Below are 21579 nucleotides of genomic sequence, written 5' to 3'. Positions count from 1 at the left end.
AAAGATACAGGTGTGGTGGAGGTAGAGAATGTTGAGAGTAATAAATATTACATATTACTCTGTAGTGGCTGATGAAGTATTAAGTATTAATATTGATGATATGATGCTCAAACTTGACAAGAATAGTCCCCTTTTTTATTAGATTTTTTGTAGTTATTTTATTTTATTTATTTTACTTATTTCCTACTTTCTTCCAAATTATATTACATGTTTATTCTCACAAAATTACAACTCTATTCTAATTAAATTCATTTTTTCCCCAGAATATTTTTAATTAATGAGACTTTATTCTCATATTTCTATGAAAAGTTTTTTCTTGTCCACTGTGGCCCCGATACTCTTTTGTAACGCTTCACCTATGAAACTACCGTCATTGGATTTAAAGCCATGACAGGATTCCAACCCTGCTCTCATCTTCTGAAGCAGAAACATTCCTCTTTTTAGTCTGGGATTAACTGCTAAAACCACTGGTATGCATCACGATATAGGTCAGTCATGGAACAAAAACATTTACATGCATGAGTTTTTGTTAAGAAACTGATGGTTGTTGGCCCTGATAATTGAGAAAGCAAAACCAACTTCATGCGCAAGTCGAGCTTTAACTTTCATTCTTTATTTCAAAAGAGAAATAAAGATTCAACAGCCGACAATTATCAAAGCCAGGAAAAGAGAGAGGAAAATGTGTTGCATTCACTTGCAGGGCATAAATGAAACTCATGTAATGATAGCTTTGACATATTAAACCAGAATGAATATAAAATACTGAAAAGACTTCCTCAAGGTGCAGGAGAGAGATGGGACAGAGGAGAAGGTGGGAGACAAACCCTCCCTCCCTTTGGAGTCTGGAGACACTCAAGCTGCTCTGGGAGCTCCACTTCCGTCCCCGAGTTATAATAATTTGTCTGCAAACGATCCGCTTATCTGCTTTGAGCTTTCAATGGATTTCCAATCCAGATAATATTAAAGAATATTTGCCCCTTGTTGCTCTTGCAAGACACTTGGATTTTGATCATGCTAGTTCATCAGAGTAAGTGGACTTTATTTGCGCTGTGTGCCTTGTGCTCCAGAGGGGGTGGGGGGTGGGGAGGGAATGTTGGACTATGATGATAGGGTGAAAAAAAGGAACAAGAGGACAGTAAAATAGTGTATATACCTGGAAGCACCGTCAACCAAGCAGTGTGATAGGAGATCCCAATAGAATTACCCGCCAAGCACGTATACTCCCCAGCAGCTTCAAATGTTACATTGGGCAAGTAGAGTACTTCTATCTCCTTATCTGTGGTGTTTACACCCGCGGTCTGGGGAGAGGAAGAAGAAGGAGGAGGTGGAAAAGAAGAAAGAGAGGGTCGAAGATAAGAACAGGGGAAGAAGGGGTTGAAATCAGGGTCACAGAGAAAGATGGGGGACAACAAGAGAAAAAAATGAGACCCAAAACACCAAGAAAGAAATAAGAGGGTGTCGTCCATCGTTGAATTCTCTTCAACAATCAGGGATATTGGGTGGGTGAAGTCAACATGAGACATAAAGAGCCCAAAACAAGAACATTTAAAGCAAATAAAAACAAACAAAACTTCCCACAACCAAAACAAGAGAGACTAATACTAAAGCCAGTCTAATGTGTACATTAGACTGGAACATGCACACAGATAGAGGACACAGAGAACTATGACATCCTAGGTAGTCCTTGAGTTACGTACGAGTTCCGTTCCTTGATGCCGGATCTTTTACTTAAATTATATCAGAATTAACAGCTATGTCACGAACATGGTGCACAGAAGGACATTTCATACAGTAATAAACAAATAAAAGCCAATCTCAATATTAAGACAACACTGCCTAGTTATTACTGTTGAGTTGTGTGATTTACGACTGTCTCTGAATGTGACATCTGAATGAGTCCTGACTGCGTTGCTTGGAGAGGACAGGTAAGTTTTCTAATGTAGTTTTGCCGTGGGTGGGCAGACAGTAGCCTCCCCACCCATACTGAACGCACTCAAGTGAGTGTCATGATTACGGACCAAACTTACGTCTTTAATTAATTAAGTGCAGCATGTGCAGGAAGTAACCACAAAACGCCGTAAACCAAGAACCACCTGTATATTGACACAGTCTACATGTGAGAAAGACAGAAAAAAACAAGCGCTGTGAATATTTCAGTGTCAAGGTAAGCAGCTCCGCTCAATGTTTCCAAGGCTGAACCAGTCTCAGCAACTGAAACACAAAGGTCTAACATTAGGGGAGAGAAGGTTGTGAAGACCCAGGACCACCAAGAGACGACCAACAGGACCGCCACAGCACAGCAGGTCAGGGATGAAGCCCAGGAAACCACACCAGGAGAGGAGGGGGGGGTGGGTCAGGTCTTTGGGTTACCTGGTATGACCGTCAGCCAGCCCGACTGATTGGCATCGCCTATATAATTGGAGACTTTACAGATATACTCCCCAGCATCATCCTCCGTCACGTTGGAGAGGGTGAGCACCTCCACGTCAGAGCTGTTAATGCCTGAACGCTGAAATCCACACATTGTTACAGAAAGGGGTCAAAACCGGAACCATACAAAAATGAATGAATGGCGATCACAACAGTAATAACAATACATGAACAGAAGACAGTAGAAGACACCAGGAGCCACTATAGGAAATACCTGTTACAATACATAGGGGAGGAATGATCATTATCAGCTTTGCTGTCGGTACTGAGGAAATGATGAGGAAAAAATTTGAATCAAGTCCTCAAGACACTACAAGGAGGAAAGTACCTTTAGTACTTTGACATAAGGGTGCCCATCAGGACCATAGCGACTGCCATTCTGAGTGATGTGTTTCAGCCACTGGATATGAGGTTGGGCGTCACTGTACACTTTGCAGACAAAGCGGGCGTCCTCTCCGACATAAACAGTCGTGTTGGCAGGCAGGCCAGCTTGAAGAATGGGCCGGTGAGGGGACCGCTCTGTGGAGAGAGAGAAGGTTCTGATTAAACACGTGTGAGGGTTGCACTATAGTCCGCTACAATCTATTACTGGTCATGTTTGTCAAAGTTGGTCTTTGTTCTGGTTAGCTGACTGTGTTACATTCATCTTCTCTGTAGATTTAAAAGGTTTACGGGTTACACGACATTGCAGTGGTGTGATGTCACACTGTTTACATTGCTGATGCAGCTATCACTCTTCCACCTATGCATTCCATGGTGGGAACACAAGCCACAAGAATTGTACCACTTTGGTGATCAAATTAAATGTCTTTACACCAGATATAAAAATATTTAGGATGTCTATTGTATTAAAATGTTTAAAAGTTTTTCCAGGACTTACTGAGCGCTGCAAAGATTTCCCAGCTCATACATGTAGAAACATGACTGCTCTCCTCTTATCTCAGAAGAATTTAGAATTTTGCCTCGCACTACGCAGGGAGGTGAACAAATATATTTCAAGGAATCCAGGCTGCAGGAGGACTTCTATAAAGTGAGGTGTTTATGTTGCATGGGGGTAGCAGAGCTCACATGTGCCTGCGTTAGAAAGTGAAACACCTTCCCTGCACTCCCCATGTCCTGCTCCGCTATCTGCATTCTTCTGCAGGCAAACATTTGGCCTATGAATCCAAACAGAGCGAGACTTGTTGAACAATGCTCCCTTTCAAACAGCACCGGGCCACCACAAGCTGAGGAGCCCACCAACCCCCACAACCCCTCACTCGCTGCCATCATATACGCATAACATTCACATAGAATGACATCACCTAGCCTGAGGCACTGCAATGCTTTTTCAAGGTAAGTCCAGTGATGAACTGTGCATGTATGAGCATGTGCAGGTACGGCTTGGGTGAGGTCCGTGGGGTATGGCGAGTGTGTGAGGAAGTATTGCAAAATCTATGGACTGAAGGCCTAAACGACTGAAGGAATTAGTGGACTGACTGAATGAAGAGAAAGGATGAACAGATGGAGAGTGTCTGCTTGCTTGTCTGTAACCTCCATCTTTCTGCAATGTGTCAGATAAGATGATTCCCTTTCCTCCTCTCCTTCCCTCGCCCTCCTCCTTTATTATCTCTTGCACAAGCATTCTCTCCCTCGAAATCCCTTACAGAGCGAGGTGATCAATGTCACAATCACACTTTTCCCAATGTTAATGTAAAACTGCTAAAGCCATAATAAAAGAACTGGCAATGAAGAAGAATTTCTCACCATTTAATGTCCTCAACCGGAACAATCATGAAGGGAGCCGTTGGCAAGTCATCCCAAGCATTCACACAAGGGGGCTATACTGAAGTAGGCGAAGACGTCAACTCAGACAAGAACCCAAATCATTTGATAAACTTCCTCCCTGAATCATGATTGTAGGAAACACTTAATAAATTAATTCCCGGTAGTAAACAGTTAATCATTTAATTAGTTTTTTTGGTCATAACTAGCAACTTTGCTGACTAAATGGTAGTTAAATACAGTTTGGTTTGTATTTTATATTTTTAGATGGTATTTTTCAAATTAATTCAAGGGTCCATTATGGGTCTGGTACACTGTTACACACTCAGCCCCAAAAAGGACAGAAATGGGCCTAAGCAAAGAAAAATCCTGTGTCCTTTTTAACACCCTGTGTATGTTGTCTCATCATGCATGTCCCCTCATGGTTGTCCCACTGCTGCCCTTTCTTCAGAGGCCAGTCTGATCCAGAATTCCCTGCTTTTTCCTCATTCTAACAGCTAAGATTGTGAGTCATATGAAAAAACGATAAGAGCAGTCTTTTCTGTCTGTTTCCCCTCCTTTTCTCTTCCAAAGTCTATCCCCTCCCTTTGTCCACTGCACTATAAAGGGGATAAAATGAGGCAAGAGGTTGCAGGGGGCAGTGGCTGTGGAGCCAGACTTTTAGAGGCTTTACTGCTCTGCTGTAAAATGGAACAAATGCAAAAAATATGCAGTCTGTAGAGTCAGTGCAGATTTGGCTCACTGCAGAGTGGAACAAGGCAGGGGGCCTGAATTAAGATAAGATATGCCTTTATTCGTCCCTCAGTGGGGGAATTTGAATTAGGGAGCATGTATTTATGTGTATTTGGCTATACATTAATCATGCAAAAAACTCCATTCCTGTTAAAAAGAATACAGCATGAGTGTGCTGGTTTGCTAAGGACAATGGCGAGAGTGTGGGAGCCATGCATGGGTGGACCAGTAGAACCTTTAACATGTTTATGTGTATCAAACATCAGCCCAGTTATGCATTGTTGGCTTTTCTTCGGTCAGATAACTGAGTCCATATGCTCCGATAAAATGGGTTAAGCGAGTCCAAAGTAGATGGGGTCTGCACTCTAGCATACATGCGCTCATTGATCCATTATCTTTATCCCACTGTTGTCCCGTTGTCTATTGATTCTGCCCACTCAGCACACTTTGCTTTGTGTGCTCCAAAGGTCATTAAGAAGCACTGGCCAAGTTAGACGTGAACCGCACGGTAGTGCTGATCTGAGCACTCTGGATGTTCCCGACAATAAATCATTTGGAATGGTTCCCAATCATTATTTAGTCATATCGTTATCCTATTAGATTAGAATTAATAGCTACAAACGCGGGTGCTTGAGACTAGCTGGTAACTACTGTTATTCTGCTGGCAGAACAAAGGAAAACTCACACACATTTCTCATTGCCAGAACTCTTTCCATGAGGCTCCCTTTTCCACTGAGTTAGCGATAAGATTTCTATGTTTATGTTGCTACTGACCCACAACGTCCAGGGTGTAGGTGTGGTTGATGGATCCAAACTCGTTCTCCACCAAACACGTGTAATTGCCCTTGTCTGACGGAACCACACTCTCCATTATCAGAGTCCAGTGCTGGCTTCGTACCTGTGGAAAAAAAAGGCAGTGGTTTTGAGTAGCTGTACAAAATTCACTCAAAATAGACACACAACAAAAAACATGAAGACAGCGTGGTGCAGTGTGCAGGAAAACAATATATGGGAAAACAAAGCACTCTGAGACGGACTATATTGTATTTACCAAATGAGAGACCAGCTGCACAAAACAGCATTAATAATTCATTTTGAAGTAGCACTAATTTAAGTGATTTGATCATTTTAGACACCACTGATTGAGAGTGGGGCAGCACGGCGGTCGAGCTAGGAGACCAGAGTTCAATTCCACCCTCGGGCATCTCTGTGTGGAGTTTGCATGTTCTACCCATGCATGCGTGGGTTTTCTCCGGGTACTAGCATTCCAAAAACATGCTAGGTTAATTGGTGACTCCAAATTGTCCATAGGTATGAATGTGAGTGTGAATGGTTGTTTGCCTATATGTGCCCTGTGATTGGCTGGCGACCAGTCCAGGGTGTACCCCGCCTCTCGCCCAAAGACAGCTGGGATAGGCTCCAGCACCCCCCCCCCCCCCGTGAGGAAAAAGCGGTAGAAAATGAATGAATTAATGAATGATTGAGAGTGCAGTAGGGTTGATGTATTATAACAAACAGAACAGAATGGAAGTATCTAATTCCCTACATACGTATTATCATTACAATACACAAAATGTACATGAACAAAAAACAATTGAATTATTTCCATCTCCTTGCAGAGACTGTTGCAAGACAAGCCCACATTTTACACAAAGGGGAGATTATTCCACAGGGTTGGGTTCAGGTATAGCTTTTGTCTAGTATTTGTTGACAAAAAAAAGCGAATGAGCTGCCTGTGGTTTGTGTAGCAGGCTGACTGTATCATTTTTCGCCTGGCTGTTTTTGTCTGCATTGTCATAAACCTGCTAAAGGCGGAGCAGACGCAACATTAGCAGCTACATTAACACAATCTACACCCTAAACACTCCTGGCAGGTATCAGACTCACGACAATAGGAATGTTAACCTTGCTCAGCATCACTGAAACCGTATGGAAGTAGTTGTTTGTGCAATGATTCTTTATGACAAAAAAAATAAAGCTGACACTGCCTAGGAGGTGAAAGGCCCTGTTACTTTTGTTCGTGCTATGTAACAAGACACCTAAATGTTTAATGTTTAGCTTGTACAGAAACCTGTTACAGTTTATACAGTCAGTAACTGTTGACCATTTAGCAAATCACACATAATAGAATTATACTCTAGACTCCTACACAAACCAAAGTGAATTGATTGAGTTAGCAGTCTCATCTCAACCTTTACTCTATCTCGTTTTTCTCGACTGTCTCTTGGGGGATTTAACTCTTAGGTCCCATGCCTGGCTCTCTAATGAGCTACAGTGGGGGCATCTGCAAAGCATCCTGGTGAGAAGGGGTTCAAGGATGAGCAATTCCAATTTCACACCAGAAACCGTGCCCTCGTTTCCTCTGGCGCTGGTGGAGCGTGAAAATGAGGTGAAAGGATAGTTAGAATTATTAGATGAAAGCATTTAACACCACTTAGGAGTGCAATTGTCAGTAGCTGGAGTGATTTGTAGCACAGAGATGAAGAAGTGTGACATTTGAGATAAATAGAAGTATGATTCATTGCTGTTTATCCTACCTTATAACCTCCCATGCGGTCCTCCTGGCGGAAAGGCCTGCTGTTTTTTAGCCAGCGTAGCTTGGGCCGGGGGTTGCCTCCTGCAGCACAGCGGAACTTCACTGTGTTGGCAGCTGGAACCGCATGCAGCTTCTTCTCCATCTTTGCGGACGAGGTCCAATACGGGGAGCCTACAAACACAGAAGAGTTTGTGTTCAGTTAGGCTGTCATTTCCTAAAAAAAAAAAAAGTCCTTACTGTTAACGCTTCGGGACCATGGACACAGAGTATTTCAGACAACAAGAAAAAACACTTCCAGGCACCCATCTTGACAACACTGAATGACCCACAGTGGGAATAACACAGTTGAATAAAAACATATTTTCCTGAATGTTCGACGGAGTGTTGCAGAGAAGCAAAATAAGTGCCTCTAAGGGGGAATGTGCTTGGGCGTTGCCAAGAGGGTAACTGGACCATCGCATTCAATTTCATCTCATTCAGCTTAGCAGCTTTTCTTTCTCCGTCGACTTCCTCCAATTCCCATAGCTCTCTTGTTTATCTGCCCGTCACTTGGCACGATGCAGACAGCAAGACCACGGATGCTTATCATCCTTGGATAACCATTATGTGCTGACAAAGGCCAAAATAGAACTTACCAAAAAAAGAGCTCATTAGTTCAGATACTACCAAACAGTTTTGATGAAATCTGTCCGACTCACTGTGTTGTGTTTGTTTCCCCCGATTTCAGTCTTTCAGACAGCTGGATTTTCCTCCAAGCACCCCACCCGCCCCTTTCTCCCTGCACCTGGGACCATGATTGCCAAAGCAGATGGGACTCAGAGGGAAAGAGAAAGACTAACAGCAACGTAAACGGCCTTCCACACCATCACTTCCTCTCTTGTGCAGTAGACAAGCAACAGAGGGAATTCCCACTAATAAGGCCACAACTGCCTTCAAACATATGTTTATGGCCCAGGAGGATATTTGCTCTCTGTTGAGCCCGTCCAGTCTGCATACGATCATCGTTTTGTCTGGCATCTACGCTCAGACAAGAAGCACATACTTGGATAGTAAAGTCAGTAAATAGTGCTCTTCCTTCCGGGCCTGGCCTGGATGGACACATACACTAAGTGCTCAAACTATAATTAGTCATTCCTCTTCAATCCCTTCACCCGCGCTATCTGTATCACTCTTCTTCTGTATCTTCACCCCTCACCGTCTTCAATTCCATTCTCCTTGTCAGCACCGCTTCCATTCCCACAGAGACAGATTAGGTGAAGACTGTCACAGTGCAAGCCTGTCTCACCAAAATGACCTCTGACCCCAAAGTGCCAGTCAGGTTGGAGGATGAGACTCGGACATGAAAGGTGAGTACTGCTGTTTCCCATGCCCTCCATCCGGAGGGGCAAAACTTCAAACAAGATGACCCTCCAACCTCTCTCCGGATGAAGTGGCCAACTGCTGTGGCGCCCAGGACCCCCTGCTACCGTGATGCACCGTGCATCTGGAGCCACAGTCATGGCAGGTTATCCTATGCTGGTCTGGGGTGAGCTGGGGTTATCTAACTCCTGGACTATGAGTCAACTTCATATAGTCCTCCTGAGAATTAAATCATCGTTCCAAAGTAGTAATTCAGTGTTGTCATGTCCCGTATCTGGTCAGGCTGCACAAATCAGCACTCTACAATCTCACACATGGAAAAAAACATCCAGAGTTTAGAGTTTCAAGTAGGAACTACGGTTACTCTTGGGTGAAAAGCAAGTATCTGCCACGTGGAAAGGTTGCTGTTGTTTTCATCTTTCATGCAACATTTTTCATCTCATCCAAATAGTTTGAAATGGGCTGTTTAAGTAGGAGTCCATTCATCAAAGATAAGAAGCACAAAAATTGGGGAAGTGTGCTTTTGTTTGAATTGCTGCACTAACTTCTTGAACATCTTTCATTTTGAATCTGAAATACACTAAATCCATGGCTATTCCTTGAAAATAGTCTGCTGATTTCTTTAAATGGGAGGTCCACCAGAAGCAACCAATGATGCAAACCGTCAACAAGCAAAAGTGTAAGAAAAACGTGGCTCTCTGCCTTCATCATGACATCAGTCCTAGCCACCCGCACCCTTATCCATTCCAAACGCCAGCTTCCCTCACATGTAGTGGCTCCTACGTGTCTCCTCTAAACCTTCTCCTGCCAACCAGACAAACGCTCCCTTTCAACCAGCATGATTTGACACCGAGTAAAGTAAGTCAATTAAACCTTTCATGGTTTTCCAGAAAAAAAAAGAAAAACATGTTCCCACCCGTGCCTACATGCAACCTCCGACTCTGATCCAGGCCTCGGATGGAGGCCAAAGCGTCATACTATGTTCGGAGAAATGCTGGTATTCGTCCAAAACACAGCCTTTATCTTGCCTCCACCTTTTCTCCCTAACTTTTTAAATAAGTAATCTCAGTTATAAATTTACAACACCCCATCAGCGAACGCATGCATTGGAACAAGAGGAGTACTTTGGATTTATTTACAGTTTATTACCAACAGAATGTGAGGATCTTTTTCTCTCTTTCCATTTTTCCCCTCGGCTGTGTTCTTGCTGGGTTCCTCCCCCTTGTTTAATGGTTTTCAGGTTATTATGGTTAGCCCAGAAACGGAGGCGGAGGAGCACTGACGAAGCATGGTGCGTGTGGAGAATTTTAACAAGATGTGGAAGCCCTCATCTTCACTTCAGCCCATTTTTGAGGGCGTATATGCGGACATTGTACGCGTGTGTGGCTCCATAAACATGTTACTAGCACAGACACACTTGGATAAAACTTTCTCTTTCATGCACACACACACACACACAAACACACAAGTTGGTCAGCTGAATAACTTGGTACAGATGTGTGTCTTTTGTAATAGATGAGTCCAGCTGACTGGCTGGCGAACTGGATGGCTTGGCTACCTGAAGGAATGTCAGGAATCTCTGTATTCCCTGGAGCATCTCACACTCACACGGACAATAATAGGGAGCAGATAAATGCATAAGTTCTGGATTTGTTCAAATCCCGGTAGAATTTGGTGACTCAACCCCCTGACCATAAGATATGAACTATATACAAAGCAATGTAGTCCCAAATTCCACTGTACCCTGCTTAGTTCTCTACACTTAAACAAACAGCAATGAAGGAGAATGAGGGTTAGTAAGGAAGTTAAACAGCAGAAGTAGTAGAGACTGTGGAGTAGAGACCCTGAACCTAAAATGTTGTCGTAATATCTGGCAGTACTTGCATCTGCCAGTGGAAAAGCCTTAATGAGTCGAGCTGAGCCGTGTAGGCACAGTGCAGTATAAAGGGGGAATCATATTGGTGAATCAGCCCCGACATCTCTTGTATTGTGTAACACTTTCAGTGTCACGTAGAGTGCGCTCCACACAAAGAGCTTTTAAAGCAACAGAAACTGGACAAACAACATGGCCATTTAACAGTAGCTGAGAAAGGGCGTCATAGTAATTTATCCCTCCCATACTCACTTAGCTGTTCTCCGTCTGCCCCTGTGTCTTCTGATCGCTCTGTATCGTCCTCGTCATCCCCCGACGAGATGGCATCTGCACAGAGTAACTAGGGTTACCGCCACCGTTTCTCAGGCCATGAATTTCTGCACATTCTGCTGAATGGAGCCACATTGTAATGTGGTAGAGTTGAAAGAAATTCTCTTAAGTGACGGAAACTCAGTCAATATCATCCAAAATGGCCACTGTTTTGGTTTGAAAGTGTCAAAAAAAAGCTCTGAAATCCGGTCCTGCCCTGCCCTGCCTAGTCCCTGACTCACCTGTGACATTGACTATGAAGCAGACCGTGTCTTTGCCCACGCTGGTGCAGGCGTACAGGCCCGAATCCTTGGGCGTGGCATCACGGATTTGCAGCACCTCCTGTTCTATCAGTGTGCGGTTGTTGGCACCCAGAGAGCTGCCATCTTTGGTCCAGGTGATGGTCCCCGTTGCCGGCAGAGGGCAGCTCAGCTTCAGCACCTCCCCCGGGTGCACTGAGCATACCGTGGGCTTAGATATTTGGTATTTGTTCGATGTGTCTGCAGAGCGAATGGGGGAGGAAGAAGAAGAGAAGGGGGGAGATGGAGTGGATGAAAAGGGTGCAGAGGAAGGAAGGAAAAGAGGTGGGAGAGGAAGAAACAAGCCATAGTGTAAGAAACAAAAACACCACAACACCACCAACTGGATGCACTTCAATCAACTTATGCAGGCGGAGCAAAACAGAGAAAGCCATTTTTCCTAAACACCAGCATGTCATTCCCACAAAGTCCCAGTGAGTCGTTTGAAATGGAGCCCTTAGAAAGTACCAGTGGTCTCAAAAACAAGTCTATAGTGTGATTGGCGTTTATGGGCGAGAGCATGCAGTTAAAAGCCAAGGCTACATGTAGCATTAAAAAAAACGTTAATGCATTGTTATGGTTGCCTGCTCCCCAACTAACCTGTGCTTAGTGTGTGTGGATGAGTAGGCGCAGTGAACAGACAGCCTAAAAGAGGTAATATGTATATCTATAAATGTGCCTATTTAGAGTAAAACAGCAGCCAGAAAGGATTATGATGGAAATTGTCAGACAGAAAGAAGAAGGATGGAAGGATGGGGTGCCCTGCTCTTTTGTGTTGTTGTAATAGGGGAGCTTTCTATGTTCCCCTCAACTTTTAAGCACTTAACCTATCAGTGGCCTGGCTCTGTTTTCTATTTCTGGCTTCATAAAATATCCATAGACGATGTACAACCCCTGCACAACATCAACATCAGGCAAAATAAAGCGGAGAACCTTTAATAATGAGCAGGAATCACAAAATGCCCCAAATGAGGCAGACTACGTGAATGTCCAATATCTCAAAGAGTTGTCTCCACTTCTATAGACTCATGAATGTGCTTAAATATAGCCAGTTGCATACTTTAAAACCACTTGTGAAAATGTCCATAACTCCACAGGAAAAGCAGCAGAAAAAGAAGAAAAGGGTAATGGAATGCATGGGGACGAATGTATATTTTCAGCAACAGGTTGGCATGTAAAATTATAGAGAATGAGCCACTCCCTGCCTTTCCTGTGCTTCAACACACCTTTTTAACCACATTGCACCCACATGATATCCTGTTGTGTGTTTGTGTGTTACTTATAATGTGTTATGGAGTCTGGCCTCAACAGGAAGAGGAATTATTCTGCTGCGAGCCAGCAGTGGAGGCATGTGTGCATGCCTATGAATGATCCGCCCTGGGCCAGTAAACACACACACACACACACACACACACACACACACACAGGTACAGTTCCTGTATTGTCTTTTTTCTCTCTCCTTCCTTCGATTCGGAAATAATTAACCCCTCCCTCGCCACCCTGAGCTGCGTGTGTGGTCTCATAAGTGATGAAAAATGGGCGGGATCTACTTCATGTTTGATGACACTTTTCCATCTTCAGCCCTCCAGCTTTACTTTATTTAATTTCTATTTTAAACAAGAAGATATTGCAACTGATATTGCAAAGGTTTTATGGGGGTGACAGTTTGACCCTGGAACAGATTATTTCTATTTACATTCCTTCCTATGGGAAACATTTTTTTCAACATCTAAACAAAAAGTCAACCAGCATCCTAGGATGGATTGTGTTTGACCTTAGAGGTTGCACTGTGCATACATTTGATGTGCTGGGGAGGGAAAATAAATACAAACAAGGGGAAGGGAAGAGGGGGGGCTTCCAAATGGTGTCCTTAATTAAAGAAAGCATAGATGTGTTAGTTCTGCCTTCATCACTTGTCTTATCTCTGCTGTGTCCATCTGTCCCACTCCATCAACTCCACCTCCCGCTGCCCCCCATTTCTCTCTTTCACCTCCCTTTCCGCTTTACCCTCTCCTTCCCCCCATCCAAACATTCCCTCCACACACACACACACACGCTGTCACCCCTGACCTGGCTGACCTGACCTTGTTGACACCTCCATTGCCTGACTGTTCATGGGAACCTGTGTCATATGTGAGCATGCTGAAACATACTGTGACTACATCAGCAGCCAAGGAAGGGTGGGGGGGTTAAAAACATGAACACAGTACACATGCACACTAGAGCTGCAAAAATAAATGCATCATGAATCAATTCTCCAATGAATTGACAATGCAGACATACTCTGATTTAAACCTCTCCAATGTGAATGTTTTTTAATGTCTTTAGTCATCCACGAAAGCAGACCTATTATCTGTTTTTGGATAAAGGAAATAATCACACTTGATTCAATGTTTTAATCTCTTTTCTGATATATTGCAGACTAAACCACAACTTTTGTGTTTGGTTCATATTGATTTGGTCCGTCTAAGGCAGGGGTGTCCAAAGTTTTTCCACAGAAAGCCACACACATACTGGAAGGATGCAAGGGCCACTTTGACATTTTATAAATTATTATTATTATTATTATTATTATTATTATTATTATTATTATTATTATTATTATTATTATTATTATTATTATTATTATTATTATTATTATTATTATTATTATTATTATTATTATTATTATTATTATTATTATTATTATTATTACTTTGGTCTTTGCTCTTATTTTCCCATTTTTGTTCGGAAATGTGCTTATCATCATATCATGACTTTTTTTCTCTATTCTAATTTTTCCAAAAATGATCCTTTTCTCACATTCTGACTTTTAAAAAATTATTTAATATTTCAGCTCTATGTCACTGAAATTACATTATTTTTCCTCATTATATTACAAGTTTATTCTTGTAAAATTGCCACTTTTTCTCGTCAAAATACAACTTTTTTACTCTTAATTTATTTTACTTTATTCTCATAAAATTACAGCAGTTTTGTTTCCATTTCTGATATATTTTCTGCTATTAACAAGTATTTCAACTTTGTTCTTTTCATAACTATGACTTTATTCCCATAATAGTTAATAATAATAATAGTTTACTCTGGTATAATTACAACTTTTTCCGCAAACACATTTTCCAACTTCAATCACTTTTTTCTTTAATATTCCAACATAATGCTGCTAAAATTTATTTAGTTATTTTTCCTTATAATATTACAATAATATTTCCATAAATGTATATGTTTATTTGTTGTTCTTGTCTTTTTTTCAGGTTGTCTTGTTAAATTCTATTTTGTGCCACGGTCCAATGAAAAAACAGCCGGGGCCAGCAAATGGCCCCCAAGCCACACTTTGGACCCAACTAGTCTAGGCCTAACTGAGTAGTCGATTAATCAACAAAACTAATAATCATTAGTCGCAGCCCTATTGCACACACAAGCACGCTGACACAAACAGGTAAAATGGTGCATGCTGGGTTGCAGAGAACGACAGATTTTTCATCTCTGCAAAGCCGCTTCCCCTCTGCACCAAAAGAGGGGGCGTGAAAGCTCCCCATTCTCTAGAACACACACACACACACACACGTCATTTTACTCAATATCAATCAGCTTTTTCTCCATGCCACCCTCTAATCATCTCCACTGTCCTTCCCGTGGAACACATCTCCATCTGAAACCCTCTCCTCTGACAGTTACTGCATGTGTCTATCAGTGAGATGGATTAAAGTGCTTCTTTAAAGTCAGTCTTTCTGGATGAGAAAAATGGGTTTCTGTGGGGGCCCCGTGAGTAATTCTGAAAGTGTCCCTTCGCCATCCCGGCTGCGTATACCTGTCTTTCTGTCTGCCTGCCTCAACCACACAATCGCAGAGTGGAAAGTTGCACAATTTAAACCAGCAATACTGTAACTACTAAATGAGTCTTTAGTTCCGCGGGAGGGCTTAGTCAGCAGAAAGGCTGGTTTCTGTCTCTTTTCTCATGGACTAAATGTAATGACTGCCATCTCATCTCAGCATGCACACGCATTCCAAATCACATTATCTCTGCTACTCCTCTTATCCCTCCTTTTTCCCTCTCCTCATCCCTTTTGCATCCTGCTCACGTAGCAAAATCCCGGACTTTTCTCTCCTTTCTTGTCTCTCCCTCTTTTTCTGATGTCCTTTCACATTCAAATCCCTCCTTTGCTTTTTATGCTATGACAAAGGAGAGAGGCTCCGTGAACCGGCCCCCAGCTAACATCCATGGCAACAGCCCCTCTATTTTGCCCACCCCTTCAAGCCTACAATGAAGGCTTACCCTCAACCTCGCCTGACCCCTTTAACTCTGGATGATCCTTATCTCTTTACAGGTTAAGATCATCCTTGTAGCGTATACTCTTGCTTTCAGATAAAGCAGCACGGACAGGACTGTACGGTATTGTAGCAGCAGACACAACAACATCAACATCATCAACATCAGACTGAACTGTGCCCCTTCTAGACAATCACCTGGCCGCATATGGCATTGTTGTTTTTATTACTTATCGTGCTTTGAATGGCAATCGATTGTGCGAATAATGATTTGATGTGAGTTATAAGAGCTGATAGAACACAACAAATAAGTGCAAAAATGTGACATACGTGTTAAAGCAAACAGTATTAACTAGTAATTTGCACTGGTAATCTCTTCCATTGTTTTCCTTTGTCTCCAGCTGTGGACTCGTCACACTTCAGGTGTTAATTTGGAGTTCAGGTCTATTGTCAAAAGCACAGCCCCCCCCCCCCCCCCCCCCCCCACCAACACCACACACCCACCCCCCATCATTCTGCCAAGTAAATATTCACACATACACACACATTCTTCATGTCATAAGTCAGCCAACTGATACTTTTATACTTTTACAGCTGCCCTCCTACAATGCAGTACAGTACTACTTTAGTACTGTGTAACCAAATGGTAGTAAGCATGCCATCTTTAGACACTCAAACTAACATGCTTTAGTCATTTGAAAGCCAGACATGAGCAGAACCTCGGTTAGCCTCATTAAATCCCTTCCATAAGGTCCGACTGAAACCCAATGAATCCCATCATATGGTTTTACATGCAGAAACGCTATTCAAAATACATATAAATGATGAATAAAAGGGATAAATGGACATTTAAAGAACATTTCACTGAAGACTTGATTGTTGACAAAGCTCACTATGAGGCAGCGGTGAAGGACAATAAGATATTGACACCACCTTTGTGTTTTGCTATAAGTTAATTCTTGAATTCAATACCGTTTCTCACCTTCATTATCCAAGTACGGCAGCTTGCCACTTTGTTTGGCTCCATTGTGGGTTATTTTGCAGCCGTTATCAAAAAAAAATGCAGATGTCATAAACGTACCCCCCAATGAAGAATTTTCAAGCATAAAAATGACTAAATGAAATAAAATACAAATATAAGGCATTCAGGACATGTGTCATAATACATAGTATTCTACACTGGTCACTAGGTGTCACTAATGTATTATGTTACATTGATTAGACAATAGAGGCTGCACGGCGCTCGAGTGGTTAGCACGCAGGCCTCACAGCGAGGAGACCTGAGTTCAATTCCATCATCTCTGTGTGGAGTTTGCATGTTCTTCCTGTGCATGCGGGGACTCCGGTTTCCTCCCACATTCCAAAAACATGCTAGGTTAATTGGCGACTCCAAATTGTCCATAGGTATGAATGTGAGTGTGAATGGTTGTTTGTCTATATGTGCCCTGTGATTGGCTGGCGACCAGTCCAGGGTGTACCCCGCCTCTCGCCCGAACACAGCTGGGATCCCCAGCGACCCTCGTGAGGATAAGCGATAGAAAATGAATGAATGATTAGACAATAGCCACAACCGGAAATATAAAAGTAACAACATCAGTCCTAACATGAGTCTACATTATGTCTTATTTTCTTTTATTACATCTATTATATTGGGTGATAGGAGTGTAGAGGTGACTATAGGGTTCTTTTTCATGTCTAGGAGGGCTCTAATGATGTTAAAAGCTGTATTTAAAAGGTCAAAAACAGGTCTCTATGTACAAACTATGAAATTATTCTAAATTCTAAATAAGGAATCCTACTGGAACCAATGAACCTCGATAAACGAGGGACAACCGTAGAGCGGCTACAGTATTTGCTTGTGTCTGTCTCACATGAAAGACTCAACTTTGCTGTCTCTAATTATCTAACTACTCAACTATTTGGAGAAGTCAGTCTCCCCGCTGCTCTGAATGTTTTTTTAAAGAACAAAGTTTGGCAGCCCGAGCAGGACAAGGGCCAAGTCATGAACTGACTTTTTTGTCAGCTGCGCTGTCTTCCAGTTGCGCCACTTCTATTCTACGTATGCAAAAATGAGGTCTGCAAACAAGAGAGAACTGCGTTTGGTGCCATTGTCACAGCATTTCAATCACAGTAGAAGCGGTGTGCGCCTGGACAAGGTAAACACGCTCCCACAGATACCACAGAGGCTTCAGTGACAACAATGGCTCTGTTGTGGAAGCCTTAACCACCACACTGGCTCGACTACAACTCTTACAGCATGTAGACAAACTAGCAGGGCCACACGGGCGCTATAGAGACTACACTGATATGCAATCTCATCCATCTAAAGCTATTTTACTCCCACACAAACACGCACTAATACGTAGCGTGGCTGCAGGGCACAGAGCGCTGAAGGGAATCCCAAACATCTCCGTAAGGGGGTTTCATTAAGACACAGAGAGCGGGAGCAGCAGCCACTCTGGCTCCCTTCAACGTCCTCCAGGTGACACTTTGCACCACGCTTTGATGTCACATGGCTTCTCAAAAGAAATCTTAGCATTTAATAAAAAAAATAGTAAAATATGCAAAGGTTTCTTTGAAGAGGTAGTGGAAGGTTGGAGAACTCTGGTCGACCCTCCCTTTGGCCTCTTAGGCACAGCAAGGAGGGATAGACTCTCATCAACGTAACAAACAATTATTCTTGACCTCTAAAACTAAAGGGAAAAGGCCATACATACAATTAGCATGCTGATTAAAGCGGAGCTTTGGTATGTTTTGTAACATAAAAACTCTTCACCATGACTGGAGAAGACAAAGGAAATATAATAATAGAATCTACCAACAATTAATTAAATCCCCATCCTCCATCATTAACATTACGGCAATATTCACTAAGGATTTCAGCACATTTTGTGAACTTAACGTAAAGTTTATGGTACCAAACAACCTATCAAGTCATTGCTGCATGAAAAACACATTTATTTCATATGTGTGAAACATCACAACTTAAAATGTATAGGTTATGGAGCATGCACTCACTCTTCTAATTTCCCCTCTTTCCTTTTCTCTTCATTCCAGACAGACAGGGCACGAGAGTGAAGCCAGAGCAAACACAGTCCCACCCTCCCTGTTCCCACCAACCTGCCTTTCACACTCAAGCACAACCTAAAAAAGCGACAGGCATCTGCAACAGATGAGAAAACTACAAAAAATGTGCAGTGCCTATGTTAGCTTGTCCCGTTCATTTTATTTCTTTTGAATATTCTACTCAGTTGGTGCCTCATGTATGAGAGGGCTCCATTTGTTCTGGAAAAATAAGCCCAACTACAAGTTCTGACATCCTGATCATTCACCTGGGCTCTTCCTATCTGTGCCATCCAGCAATGGGTGCTCACCTTCGGGTTCAAGGGTGGCCTCCTCCTCCTTGGTGGAGGTCAGGGGCGGTCGGGCCACGCTGACAGTCAGCAGGGACAGCAGGACGGCAGCCAGCAGCCAGGCCCATGAGGCCATCCCGTTATTTGCTGCCAGCGCTCCCCATACCCCCCTTCTCCACCGCCTCCTGGACACTGATCCCATCTGAGGGGGTCCGCCCAACCATCAACTGCTGCCGGGTCAGCCAGCCACACAGTGGAATTCACCCGATCACCTGGGCTGGGATAAAAAAATAGCCATTACTTTGTGAATTGGTGCATCTTTAATGTTGGTGATATGACTTGAGGATGAGGACGTACAGTATCAACACCGGACAGGTTCTACAATGCTGTCAAACAAGCTGATGTAAGAGAGGCGCTGCTCCACTTTCACATATAATACACATATAATTATGTGCACCTAATTATGAAACATTCAGTTTCAGTATCTAGTCAGCTTGTTATCCAAAACCCTAATTGGAGTATAAAAGGAACGTATACATACAATATAATTATTACAAAAATATATTTTTTGCCAGAGGACACGACCTTCACGATGATATTTAACTATATTTCCATGCATTATTGCAACCTGTTAACACAGCAGGATGGCACACATCTGCTCTTAATCTCTCTATTGATTTCTTGCATCTCATTTTCTGAAAAAAGTTTACTGCAAATTACCAAAACCCGGGATGCATATAGGCTTCATAAATTTACAATGAATAATATAATATAATATAATATAATATAATATAATATAATATAATATAATATAATATAATATAATATAATATAATATAATATAAACTATAAATTATAATCAAATATAAATATTAATATAAAATAAAACTGCTATCAAAATAGTGTCCAAGCCTGTTGCTTTGCACCACACATGAGCGTCGACTTCATTTAAAGCAGACTTTGAATGAAATTTCTTGGCGCTGATTGAATTCCTATTGGGATGCAAATCAGTTGGCTTTTCCTCAATGGGGGGTCACTTGGAGCTGCTCAGTGATTTAGGGCCCCGGCACCAAAGCAGTGAAAAAACAACTGTGGTCACGGGATAATTGGCACCATAAAGGCGATGTAGAAAATTAAGCGTAGTAATAAATAACCAGGACACATGTTAATGGGTCCTAAAGCGATGATGTAAGGTGCCGTATCGCTTCTTCGCCTTCTAAAACCAACAGGTTGATTTTCACACAACACTGTTGCATGCATATAAAGGTAAACTTGAAAGAACTATTGTACCTGAATGCAGCATGACAGTAGAAATGCTGTCAAACGCAATTTAATCATCTTTTCTCTACTGAGTTTGATCATAAAGTGTACAAAAACTTACCAGAGTGGACTAAAGTGGTGGAGCTCTGTGTTTTGGCATGCACGGTTAAGAAAGGGGGGCAGAACAGGGGCTCAATCCACTGGGGGAAATGTCTCCAACTCCTCAATGCACCAAAAAAAAAAGTTTGGATTTGACTAATCCACACTCAGAACAAATCACAGATTATATCCAAAGCCCGATTCACAGAGTAGTCCACTGCCATGCAGAGAAATCCTACTTTTAGGCGTTTTATCCGTGGAAGTGGGCTCAAAAGAAATAAGGCACAGCGAAGTAGCCCCGAAACTTTCGTCCTCGTCACCAAGTTTCTTCTTCCAGGGCGAAGCAACAATCCAACTGTGCACTTGTCAGCTAAGAAGGTGCTAGTTGGATAATGAAGTTCAGTAATACAGACGTCTGAAGCAAAATGTCTTAAAATCCATCAGTGGTTGTCCTCGTCTCTACGCCGACAGCAGACGCTTTGTCAGGTTTACTAGCTTTTTCTCCTCCTTACGTCTCCACACACTGCCCTCCCTCCCTCTCTCCCTCCCTCCTCGGGGGTGTCAAAGGCCCCCCGCTCGTTGTAACTCGAGTCGCTTCCTGGCCGCAGTGCCTTTGGGCCTCGCCTTTCTCCGCCCATGCGAGCGTAGGGCTGTCTGACAGCTCCTGTGACCGCTTTCAAGTCATTCAAACTGGGGGAGCCACTCTGTACAAGGAGGGCCTGGCTTCGCACCGCTGTTACACCGCCCCCTAGTGGCCAAGATGGGACACCTCTAGTTTAAGAAAACAAAGTCAGAAACTTCATGTTACGAGGATACTTGAAGATTTTCGAATAACAATAGAAAGCACATCCAAATAAGATGCTTTTAAATGGAATGTTAAAATGTTTTGTTTCATTGTTATTGTGTCTGTCACAACAACAGGTCACCTGCCTGCCACTCCCTGCACGTCACAGCAAGGCGAGTAAAACTTTATTTTATTGCCACATTATCCCATGCAGTCAAATTAAAATGTAATTATGTGATAACATAGAATCAGAGGTTATCAGCAATGACATAATGTAGTTTCAGTTCCAATAACACTCACAATTTATATTTAATTGCAATTGTTTGCTTGGAAAGAAGGAAGCTAAGAAGTTAATGACCAAAGGGAGTTGGACAATACTGCCCCTAGTGTTTCATCAGAAAATTGCACATCACAGGCTCAACATTGGCTATAAAAAGATCAATACAGCATCCTAGGGGATGGCGACGTGACTAGTAGGGGTATAATCCAAGCTTTTACATTCACACCATCAC

General features: G+C 42.6%; 1 protein-coding gene across 6 annotated transcripts in view; it reads right to left on the bottom strand.

The window, feature by feature from the left end:
* fgfr2 (fibroblast growth factor receptor 2) overlaps positions 1 to 20821 on the bottom strand; it is a 33412-nt gene extending 12591 nt beyond the window's left edge. For 2 of the 6 annotated variants that reach the window (XM_078787346.1, XM_058058208.2), the window contains exons 1-8: positions 20306 to 20819; positions 18946 to 19201; positions 11246 to 11503; positions 10947 to 11021; positions 7464 to 7633; positions 5701 to 5824; positions 2759 to 2949; positions 1154 to 1298 (exon numbers count right to left, since the gene is read on the bottom strand). In XM_078787346.1, the coding sequence (XP_078643472.1) occupies positions 1154 to 1298; positions 2759 to 2949; positions 5701 to 5824; positions 7464 to 7633; positions 10947 to 11021; positions 11246 to 11503; positions 18946 to 19126 (1144 nt within the window). In that variant the 5' untranslated portion in view covers positions 19127 to 19201; positions 20306 to 20819. Of the gene's footprint in view, positions 1 to 1153; positions 1299 to 2370; positions 2510 to 2758; positions 2950 to 5700; positions 5825 to 7463; positions 7634 to 10946; positions 11022 to 11245; positions 11504 to 18945; positions 19202 to 20305 lie in introns of all 6 variants that reach the window. The other 4 variants (XM_078787347.1, XM_058058210.2, XM_078787348.1 and 1 more) reach the window with 4 other exon arrangements.
* Positions 20822 to 21579: the final 758 nt, after the last annotated feature.

Source organism: Doryrhamphus excisus, linkage group LG20, assembly GCF_037039965.1.
Source record: "Doryrhamphus excisus strain RoL-2023G ecotype Guam linkage group LG20, RoL_Dexc_Guam_v1.1, whole genome shotgun sequence".
NCBI lineage: Eukaryota > Metazoa > Chordata > Actinopteri > Syngnathiformes > Syngnathidae > Doryrhamphus > Doryrhamphus excisus.
Note: the sequence above shows the minus strand (reverse complement) of the source record. Positions and strands in the feature narration are given on the sequence as shown.